The sequence below is a fragment of the Natator depressus genome, chromosome 1 (genome assembly GCF_965152275.1).
Source record: "Natator depressus isolate rNatDep1 chromosome 1, rNatDep2.hap1, whole genome shotgun sequence".
NCBI classification, from domain to species: domain Eukaryota; kingdom Metazoa; phylum Chordata; order Testudines; family Cheloniidae; genus Natator; species Natator depressus.
The window spans coordinates 45,598,721-45,610,645 of record NC_134234.1 but is presented as its reverse complement, the minus strand read 5'-3'; the positions used below and the strand labels follow the sequence as shown (position 1 = coordinate 45,610,645).

Sequence of the window (11,925 nt, the reverse complement as noted above, 5' to 3'; positions counted from 1 at the left end):
GGCCGACTTGAGAAGCTTATCAAAATCACACACAGATCACTCCTCTGAGTTAGTTCCTTATTTTTACTTCTCTTTTTCTTGTTTCTGTGCATGCTTAGGTCTTGGGTTACTGTATTACACCTATAGGGCTAGATTGTGGTTTTTTAAAGCCATGACCGGGCCTGGGGCGAGTGCGGAGCTACACCACACCAGCAAGAGCACGAAAGAGATTGTACCTCACAGCAAGCAGAATCTTTCCCATGCTGCTCCTTGGGCACATGGAGAGTATAATTTGCTCGATCCATTGGGATGAATCAGGATGTTAACCCTTACTGCCATTGCCAGACTCTACGGGCCACTGTGAGGTTGGGGAGGGGAAAACCAGGGCCTTACCTCCTTCTCGCCATTCCCTGCCCCCTTTCCAGCATCCGGAACCCAGGAAAAGCAGAAGCAATGGTTCCTTTACTCCCCAGAATGCAGGGAGCACAGGGACAGCTACTGGGAGAGGCTGTGTAAGTAGGGGAAGCTTCTTGCTCTCCCCTCTGCCTTGGCATGGTAGCCCAGGGGTTGCTCACAGACTGGGACATAATGTTGCTTATGATCATTTTATCCTATCTTTAAGATTATAAGTAGAAATGTAAGTCATAAAGAGTAAGGAAATTCCTCACTTTCTATGTAGGGCTAAGTACTGCCCTGGCTAGTGCAGCAGGAATGAGAATTGCTGGGCAGGATTCTATGGGTGAGCTGGGAGTGGGATGAGGACATGTATGGGGCTGCACTTTGCTGCTGCTCTGAGCAGGAGCACCCTGGGTTCCTGGGTGACAGACAAAGCATCTTGGTGACAACAGGCAAGTTGGAACATTAGCTGGCAGCTGAGAGATTCTGACCTGATGCTGCTGAGGCATACGCAGCATGACCCCTTAAGAGATTCTGACACATAAGAGAACTAGAAGATGTGGCACATGATCAATAGGAGGCAGTCAGGCAGCCACCCAGTTCGCAAGTATAAAATCAGATTGTGCAAGTGCAGGTAAGTACATGGACTTTTGCCTCTCTATATAGGTTTTATTGCATCCTGTTTTCATTAAAATCATGATTATCCCCATCCCCATGTAGAAACATGACAGTATTTGTTTTCCATTTTGGTTTTGCAGTTCTTGCTATTACAGCAATAACTTTCACTTCTGCCACAAGACAACATATATCGGAGATTACGTGCATGTTAATCAACCAGCAGAGTAAAGATTCAAGAACACTGGAGTCATCAGAATTTCCGGAGGTAAGCTAACAGTGAATGAATAGCCAACCACAAAAAATAAAATAAAATAAAATAAAAATTCCTTATCCGAGATTAGGAAAAATATTAGTAGAGAAAGAAGCTTTGAAATCCATGCTGAGTTTAATATTTTTGAACTAGAAATAAGATAAATATCTAAAATGTAACTTTTGATCATTACTATGAGATTGTCTCACAAAATTTGGCCTAAAATATTCACCTCTGAGTATATTTTGAAATGTATAAAGAAAAGGAAGTGTACAGTTAGAAAGACAAATAATTTGGACAGGGACTACGGCATCAAAGATCGATGTGTGAATCAAAGCTCAATTTTCCCTTCCAGTGCTGAGTTATTGGAGGGCTTGAAGGTCAACAACAGACCCTGTGCAACTGAAACCTATTATTTCTTTTAGAGACTTAATTACAGAGACAATCCTATACACTCTTTTAATTCTTGGACAAATAAATGGATAGTTCTGCCACACCCAGAAGTACACAAACAAGAAGGTCCATGATTTTCCAGTGCTGGGTACCAAAAACGGAACACTCAAAATTGCAGCAACATGTCCTTCTGAATGCGAGAACATGAAGAATGTCCACCTCCTCCTGCCACAGGGAAATCAGATAGCACACATTTTTATGAAGATTACCAAGGGTTTCTCTGGGATGGTAATCCAATTTCTATAATTGCATGTTCTCAACTGTATACATGGTGCTTTCTACAATATCCCATCGGTATTCATGTTCTGCTGCTTATGTCACATACTTTTCCACATCAGTCAGCTAATTGTTAATGTGATAATCCCATTTAGTAAATTCAAGTCTTGTAGGGCTAGACTGTGCCATTTTATTTTGCTGAGCAGAATAAGGAGGTTTCTCTAGCTACTCCCCACTGGCAAATGGGCAGGGAAGTGGAAGAGATGGACAGGCATTTGGATGGAAACTTGGCTTCGCCCCCTGTTCCCCTCCATCCCTCACTGGGAACAGTAACTGGTCAGGCACAATGGAAGGACATAACATGCACCCTTCCATGTGCTGCAGTGAGTTATTTACTTTCACACACACTCCATCCCACCCCACCCCAAGCAGAAAGAAATCTTAGGGCTGCTCTTAGAATGGAGTAGTTACATGCCACGCTTTTACTCAGGCTGAGCCTAAAGGCTCAACTATTCTTCACTGGCTTTCTGAACTAGTGTAGAATATTTGTTTTTCCATTTGAGGTACTCCTTTAGTCAGGGCTTAATTTGTGGTGGGGCTTGCCAAGACTGAGCCCCAGCACCTCCAGGCGTGGCAGTTTGTAGCCCCGGCACCTCTGGGCTTGCCACGTCAGTTATGAATGTAAAAAAATTGCTTGAGCCCTGGCACCTTTCCCGATAGACAAAAGTGAGTAAATGCATGATAAGGAAGGTCATAGTGTATAGTCTGTTCCTTGGTACAGTACAAAGCGTGGAACAGAACTCCAGCAATATACAGAATGACACACAGCATGGTGCTAAGAGATTTCCTTGCCTTGGGTTTGCAGTAGAGGCCTGAAGGAAAAGGATGGTCGTGCAGTGCTTTTATCCATGGAAATACCTAAAGGTAGGTGAAATCTGGAGTGAAAGCTTGAGTGATGTGTGATCTTAGCCCTGGGCTACACTACAAAGTAAGGTCGAAGTAAGCCACCTTGTGTTGACCTACTTGTTGTGCATGTGTCTACACTTCAATTTGTCTCCCACTGATGTAAGTGCCACGTTACAGCAATGCAGTAACACCACCTTCCCCAGAGGCCCTGAGCCATGGTTGATGTACTGAGGATGACGCAGAACGAATGTAGACACTGTGTTACCTGTGTGGATCCTAACAGTCCTCAGTAGCTTTCCCACACTGCCTGACGCTGACCGCTCCAGCCACAATTGTGAACTTTACTGCCCCGGGGTCACGGAGACCATAAGGCCCCCATCCCTTTAAAACTCTGTGAATTTTTTTAAATGCTTTCTCCTGGTGGTCCAGCACGGCAAGCACACCTAGTAGCTCTTCATTGTTGTGTGCAACTGCCCAGCTGGCCATGCTGGCTACACATGTCAGACGTGCTCTTGCCTAGAGTAGACAGGAGATATTGGATCTCCTAGGCCTGTGGGGAAAAGAGGCTTTGCAAGCACAGCTACAGAAACATGGACATGTGTGAGCAGATTGCACAGGGGATGCTGGAGAAGGGGTATGACAGGGATCAGCAGCAGTGCCACGTGAAAGCCAAGGAACTGTGTCAGGCATATCAGAAGTCCAGGGAGACCAACAGTCAATCTGATGCCGAGACACAGACCTACCACTTTTACAAAGAGCTGCATGCTATACTTGGCAGAGACCCCACTACTGCCCCACACACCACCATGAATACCTCCAAGGAGCCCAAATCACAGGCCCCTGGCATGAACAGTGAGGACAAGGAGGAGGTGGAGGAGGAAGAGGAGTATGGGGGACGTGCAACCGGCGAGTCCAGCTATGCTGCGAGCCAGGACCTGTTTGAGACTCTGTACCGCAGTCCAGTCAGTCCTAGCAGTCGAGCTTGGGCGAGCCTGATGCAAAGGCAGATCCTCGGGTAGGTGTGTACATTTATTTCCCATTACGGTGATGGTACCCACAACTTAACAGGACACAGCTATCAACTTTTCATGAATTTACGTGTACTAGAAGAGGTAGCAGTACAACTGAGAGAGGCAGCGCGTGACTCTTGCATTTGGGGAGGGGGGGCACAAGTGCCAGAAGCTCCCTAGAAGTGGGATTGGCCCCACTCACCACTCCACCCCGAGACCCTGCTCACACTCCATCCTCGCTTTGCTCTGAGGCCCTGCTCCTGCTTGGCCTCTTCCCCAGAGCCCCTGCCCCCTGCTCCGCCTCTTCCTGCCCCCATTCCGCCTCTTCCCTCAGGGCCCCACCCCCACTCAGCCTCTTTCCTCGAGGTCCCCTTCCCCCACCTGCTGCTCACTTCTCTCCGGCCCCTCTTAGAGCCCCCTGCTGCTTGTTCCTTTCTGCCCTCTCTTGCCTTAAGGGCAAGTGACAGGGAGAGAGGCAAAGCAAGGGTGGGAAGAGGCGGAGGGTGGGTGAGGCCTCGAGGGGAAGAGGCGCAGCATGGGAGGGGCCATGGGGGAAGAGGCTGAGTGGGAGCAGGGCCTCGGGGCAGAGTGCAGGATGGGCCACAGTCCAGATGCCTGTGGCCCTCCACTTCTCAGGAATTTCTAGCGGCACTCCAAAGGTGGCAGGCTGATGCACCTCCAAAGGGGGTGCTTCTTATACCGGCATTTCTTCCAAGCCTCTATACCCACCACTCACGGGTAGCATGTTATCTGCTTTTTATTCCCCTCCAGAGTTAAGCCGGGGGGCGGTGTGTGTGCATGTGGAGCAGTTTGTTTAGGTACAGAGAGATGTCCCTTGCATTCTCCTGAGAGATCTCGATGAAACTTTCATGGAGGTACTCTGCAGTCCTCTGCCAAAGGTTTCCAGGGATGGCAGCCTTATTTCTTCCTCCCCGATAGGACACTTTCCTACACCAATCAGCGATAACCTCAGCAGGCACCATTGCAATACACAGGCTAGCGGAAAATGGGCAGCAGCTGTGCTCTCTGTGCCTTTGTTACCCTCAGGGGTGAGATATCAGCTAAAATCACCACCGCCTGTGGAAAATGGCAGCAGTATTCAGTGCCAGTGCCCTGTACTCATTGTTTCACTCAATCAAGCAATTCCCTCTTCATTTCCCTCACCCTTGGTGGACCACAGTCACCATGGGTGGTGCTGTGCGTGGTGCTGTGCACAAGCAATCCCAAGCAGAAGAGTCAATAAGCCTATCTTGTTTAAAGCTTTAGGGGAGCAAGGGAAGGGAGTTCTGAATCTTAACTTTCAATTTACATTGTGACTGTACTGACAGTGGTACCTCTTTTATCTGCAGCTGCTGCCATTGTGGCCTTGAGGAATTCCCCACACACATCCACAGAATGATTGAGCCAGATAAGGAGAAAGAAGGGGACTTGGGATGACATGTTCAGTGAGATCCTGCAAGCCAATGCTGCATCAGACTGTGAGCAGAAGGCCTGGAGGGTGAACATGGCAGACAGCCTGAGGAAGGAAAGTGTGGACAGGAGAAAGGCCCAGGAGTCCCAGCATGAAAAGGAGAGGGAGATGCACCAGGACATAATGGGGCTTCTCCAGCAGCAAAGACAGATGCTGCAGGCTCTTGTGGACCTACAGGTTCAAAAATCACAGGCTCGACTCCCTTCGCAGCCCATGAAAAACTCCATTACAGCACCTCCCTACAGCCCCCTCAACTTTCCATGTGGCTTCACGGGCTGCTGCCCTACCCCTAGCATGCCTTCCAGCGGGACATGAAGGACAACCACCGCTTCACATACACTGACCTGTGAAAGCCACAATTGCTGTATGTGTAGGTAAAATGGACATGAATGTTCATTCCCTTTTTAAGTTCTGTTCCATTATTTTATTAAGTTTTTAATGTATTTGCTTTTACATTGCACAGATTTTGCTTTGCCCTGGTTTTGTTACTGAATAAAATTATATTATCTGGAAAATAATTCATCTTTATTAGTGCTCAACGTATGCTGCTGAGCACCCAGCAGTTTTGAAAGCACCCACTTCCTTGTTACTGTACAGTGTGACCCAACTCATAGGATCAGTGATAAACACAGTATACTAATCAGTGTACTGTCAAATTAATGGGTGCATTGTCAGTGTTATATTCACAGATGTACATCAAGCACCACACAGTTCCTAACAGGCCCCAAACCATAAGGGCCAGGTAGTGCACAATACACCACAATGTATTACTGTGGCTCACTGTTAAACTGGTCTTTCAAAGCCGCCCTGATCTATATAGCTCCACGTTGAGCTCTTCTAATAGCCCTCACGTCTTTCTGTTCAAACTCAGCGGACAGCTGTTCCACCTCTGCCCTCCACTCTGGTGGCAACTTTCCCCCCTTTGCTTCATAAATATTATGCAGGTCACATCAGGCAGCTATAACCATTGGGATGTTTTTTTCCCTGAGATCCAATCTTGTGAGTAAACAACACTAGTGTCCCTTCAGTCTACCAAAAGCTCATTCAATTGTCATTGTGCACCTGCAGAGCTGGTAGTTGAATTGTTCTTTGGTGCTGTCAAGGTGGCCATTGTACCAGGGGAGCGAGGTGCAGGCTGGATTCCCCAAGATCACTATTTGCATTTCAATATTGCCAGTTGTAATCTGTTGGTCGGGAAAGAAAGTTTCTGCTTGTAGCTTTCTAAATAGTCCTGTATTCTTAAAGATGCAAGCATCATGCACCATCTCTGACCAGCCAACACTGATGTCAGTGAAGCATCCTTGGTGATCCACCAGTGCTTGCATAACCATAGAAAAGTAGCCCTTTCTGTTGATGTATTCTGTGGCAAGGTGGTCTGGTGCAAAAAATATGTGTCGCCTATTGCTCCATTACGGTTTGGGAACCCCATTACTACAAATCCATCCACTATGTTTTGAACATTGTCAGGAGTTACAGTCCTGCATAGCAGAAGAAGATTGAATGAACCTCTGCACTTGCATGACAATGGCCCCCATAGTGGATTTTCCAACTCAAAATGATTTCTCACTGACCAGTAGCAATCTGGCACTGCAAGTTTCCACAGTGTGATCGCCACTTGCTTCTCCACTGTCAGTGCAGCTCTCATTCAGGTGTTCATGCACTGGAAGGCTGGGGCGAGCTTGGCACACAGGTCTGGGAACGTAGCCTTGCACATCGGGAAGTTCTGCAGCCACTGCTCATCATCCAAAACCTGCATCACAATGCGATCCCACCAGTCCGTGCTCATTTCTTGGGCCCAGAAGCCCAAGATTCCACAATCTACAGCTGCTTCATGAACACCACCAATAACCTTGAATTGGCTCTCGCGCTGTGTCCTCCAAGAAATCGTCAGGTTCCACGCTGATTCCGTTCTTTTTATGGCTCTGCAAATACTGAAGGATCATGCATCTTGTGCTTTCAATGCTTATGACAATACTGCAGAGCTGTGCAGGCTCCATGCTTCCATCAGAGATGAAGGACAGCGAGGAGGGCTATGCGGGTTCATCGGACTTTTAAAAAAAGACACAAAAATTATGGGCTATAGATGACATTATGTGATGCAGACAGTTGCATGCTGGGAAATCGACCCTTTGCTCGCAGTTAGCCCTGCACAACTCATTTCTGCCCCACCGTGCATTGCCAAAATACCCCAAAAGAGTGCAGTGGTTGGTGGCAGTTTGCACACTGGGATACCTGCCCATGGTGCACTGCACTGTGCATCAACACAAGCACTCCTGGTGAATGTGCCCAGCATTATACAAGGCTCCAAGTGTGCACACACATGACTGATAAGCTCTGGCAGCTTTATGCCAATGTGACTTGTGTCAACCAAAGCTTGTAGTGTGGACATGGCCTTAATCATTAGGAGAAAGTAGCACATTACTGACTGAACTGCTACTAACTATGCTGTCAGCCCAGAAAGTAAAACTTGTTAGTATAGCACAGATCTTCCTGCATTTGTTCTTTTGGCAGAATTAAACATATTTGATGACTAGGTATCAGAGCTAAATTGAAAAGGGAAACAAGAATGAAAGTATAGTATTAAGATTACTTTTGTTTATAATTACTATGCATAGGTATGTGTTATCAATAGGAGTAGGCATATTTTTAATAGAGTGAAGTGTTTTTTAATAGGTGAGCTTCCTTTTAAATGTTTAAATCTGAAAAACCCAGTTACCACCATTTGACATAGCAATCTGTTTTATTGCAATGCAGATGCCTAGTATTTCGGAAGATCTTGGTTGTGATTTGAGTTCTCAAAGCACAGAGAATATCTATGAAACAGCAAAAAGTGTGGAAGTTGACGTGTTTGGAGACATTGAATTAAAAGTGATCATGAATATTTCACAGACCATTTCATGCCTTTGGGTCTTCAAAGAGAACCAAGCTGACTGCAAACCCTCACTGGATTCAGAAAACCGGTAGGTAAAGGGCTGTACTGAATCAAAAAACCTAAATGGGATACTTCCATTAGAGCATGCAAATGGGATATTTTCCATATGAGAGAGCTTATTTATCATTTCTTTTCACATTACTTGTTATATTCCTAAACTTATCTATCTTAATTATTATCATCATCACTAAACTGCATGTTAATTATAGCTGTTTATACAAATATGCACTAGGAAAGCAATGAACTCTGGCTTTATAGTTTACAATATAGTGATTCTTTGCATTTGTATAGCACGTTACATCTGAGGATCACAACGGACTTTACAAACATTCATCAATTCAAGCATCACAGTGCTCAAGTCAAAGAAACCAAGGCATAAAAAGGTTAATGCAATGCCTTGCCCAAGGTTACACTGCAGATCAGCATCAAAGCCAGAATACCACCCTAATTCTCTTGACTGTGTTCTAGCCACAAGTCCATACTTCTACCCAGAGAGTTGAGAATAGCTGGGGTAGGACCAGAGGCCTAGTGTAGATGATTCCCTTGCAGGGTGAAACCCATGGGATGGCCTCTTGGTGAGGAAATCTCCATGGAAATCCTGTTGCGTGGGCCCCGATTCAGGAAAGTACTTGAGCACACACTAGTCTATCCTATTCAGGACAGTACTTAAGCAGAACTTTGAATCCCACTTGGGACGAGTGCTTAAGTGCAGTCCTGAATAGGGATGATTACATGAATCAGGGCCATTGTCTATGAAAGCACTTTGGAGATTGAATGTACTGCATGTGTGTTAAGTACCATTAGCCTAGAATTCTGGTTGCCAATGGGTTAAGTGTAATGCCAGTGTATTCTTCAGCCCACTCCCCTCTATTTCAGGGGTTCTCTACCTTTTCCTTTCTGAGCCCCCTCCCCCCCCCCCCACATGCTATAAAAACTCCACAGCCCACCTGTGCCACAATAGTTGTTCTTCTGCATATAAAAGCCAGGGCCTGCATTGGGGGGTAGCAAGCAGGGCAACTGCACGGGGCCCCATCTCCCAGGGGGGCCTCCCAAAGCTAAGCTGCTCAGGCTTCAGCTTTAGCCCCGGGTGGCGGGGCTGAGGGCAGTGTGGCTTTGGCTTTCTGCCCTGGACCCCAATGAATCTAATACCAGCCCTGCTTGGCAGACTCCCTGAAACTTGCTCAAAGCCCCCCAGGGGGCCTTGGACCCCTGGCTGAGAGCTGCTGCTCCATCTGACATGAATGTTCTCTAATGTATTTTCTGTTTTACAGATATGTTGTTTCGCTGGCCTTTTCAAAAATAAAAGAAACTCAAGCTGGAAAATACACCCTTGCAGTGCATAGTGAAAACAATAACTGCACAATAATGTTTACAGTTCTCATAAGAAGTAAGTATGTGTCAAACCAAGGGAATCAGTCTATCCATAGCGTGAGAAGGGGGAGGCTGAAGCCTGTATATGACCAAACCCTCTTTAAGCAGTGAAATTCTGTCAGTTCTACACTCCATGAGACTTCTCCCTTCCTCAATTGCCTCTCCTCCCTCTCTTTCAGTTCTTGTATTGTGGGCTATTTTTCTTGTCACTTATTTCATGTATGGCTGCCTTGTTTCCCTTGGTTCATTGTGAAGGTTAAAACGGTTCTGAGTCACTACGTGTTGTTAAAGATGACATGCAAAAGATTATTTTTAAATGGGGCTTGTGCTCATTTCTCATTCTTTGTTATGTATTACGCACATGCGCGCGCGCGCACACACACACACACACAAACCCCAAACAAACAAACTATATTAAAAGAACATTATTAAGATTGCAAAATCAAGCACTCAAAAGTTAGGAAATGCCAGTTTGAAAGTTGCCTGTATAACCTTAATTTGCCCCCCTTGTGCAAATGCACTATGGTACAGTCCTTAATTACATGATCCCCTATTTTTCTATAGGTCCCCTTCCTCATTCAGTACCCAAGATGGATAGTGCTCACTTAATGAACAGCTATTCAGTATTTGTTATTCTCATTGTAAAAGTGGCCCCAGGCTTTATTTATACTATTCAAATGCTGCTCTGAATATAGAATTACTAATTTCCTCATGGGCTTTTCTGTCTTCACTATAGTATCTGAGTGAGTAACAAATGTTAATTTATTTTCACAACACCCCTGTGAGTTGGGGGAGAATTATCCGCATTTCACAGACGGGGAACTGAGGCACAGAAAGATCAAGATCAAAAGCATCCACTAATTTTGGGTGCCTAATTTGAGAAATTTACAACCTGATTTTTCAGGGTTCTCAACATTACATGGTGCTTTACATGTTCAAAACATAGCTCCCACTGATTTCAGTTGCAGCTGTGAGTGCTCCACACTTCTGCAAGTCAGATCCCAGGCTCTCAAGATGTGTTATACCAATAAAATAAAAAAATAAAAACCAGCATTAAATTAAAATTTAATTAATTCTTTAAATTAAAAAAGATTTAATAAAAAAATCTTATTAAAGGGGAAAAGGCACATTTATTGTGAATACAGAAAGAATCATAGTAAGCAGTTAGTTATAGCTATAACATTCCATTCAATCTCATATTTATTCACACATTCATTCATACACACACACACAGGTTCTGCAAGGTTGTTATCATAGTTACCAGCCTTAGAGTTGCTCATGCCAAGCCACTGGCCAGGTGGCCTGGACATGAGGAGGGATCAGGGCCTTGTCAGATGCACATCTGATGCTCCTGGAAATTGGTTTGCAGAATCAGACCCCAAAGTTCTCACTTTCTAGAGTCCATTTTTATAGGAATTTCTTCCTATGCCAGTCTATGGGAATTGCTTCATCATGCTGTTGCTGGATCAATCAGCAGATGGCACATTCCTGACGGCTCCCTGCTGCCAGATGTTACCTTGTTTTTTGGTTCTCCCATTCTTGAGGCTGTTGGGTGGATTCCAGTCTGCCCTCCGGGGGTCCTCTGGTTGTTTCCACTTGACGCCTTCTTCAGCCGATGGACATTGGATTCTTAGGCTGGCACCTCCCTGATCATTCAGGTTTCAGAGTAACAGCCGTGTTAGTCTGTATTCACAAAAAGAAAAGGAGTACTTGTGGCACCTTAGAGACTAACCAATTTATTTGAGCATAAGCTTTCGTGAGCTACAGCTGTAGCTGTAGGTGCCACAAGTACTCCTTTTCTTTTTCCTGATCATTCAGTTATTATCCACACCAAGCATCCATCCACATACATCCTCTATCTCTATTTTAATCACAGTTGTTAAAAAAAGCGAGATGAATATAACAAAAGGGCGGGGAGTCTCTGGGTGCTGTTTCTGTTGTTACAGAGTATTCTTTGAGTCTCTCTCTGTGTGAGTAGTTGTTGTTACAAAGAATTGCTTTGAGAACAGACTCTGTCTTAGAATGTACTAACACAATTAGCAGCTTGCAAGTTTCACACATAGAGGGAGAGAAACAGTACCAAAACCCAAGAGACCTCTTAATTAGTAATACCCTGGAATTTAAACTATGGGGAATCAAACTCATTTGTGATTTTAATACAGAACTTCTTTAATATGATCCAACAGATGGGCACCCAGAAACACACAGTTTAGTGACCACCTGTGAAAAGTTTGGTTTAAATGACTTGCCCCAGTCTCACCAGGCTCCTTGTCTCAATCTACTCCTTTCTCTTCTCCCTGGGTGGGCTCTTGACCCCCTTTAT

At 45.2% G+C, this 11,925-nt stretch overlaps 1 protein-coding gene across 1 annotated transcript in view; it reads left to right on the top strand.

Annotated features, from left to right (window-relative positions):
• The first annotated feature begins 1,099 nt into the window (after positions 1 to 1,099).
• FLT3 (fms related receptor tyrosine kinase 3) overlaps positions 1,100 to 11,925 on the top strand; it is a 56,695-nt gene continuing 45,869 nt past the window's right edge. The window contains exons 1-3 of the mRNA XM_074951259.1: positions 1,100 to 1,258; positions 8,054 to 8,259; positions 9,503 to 9,618. Coding sequence (XP_074807360.1) covers positions 1,100 to 1,258; positions 8,054 to 8,259; positions 9,503 to 9,618 — 481 coding nt within the window. The remainder of the gene's footprint in view (positions 1,259 to 8,053; positions 8,260 to 9,502; positions 9,619 to 11,925) is intronic.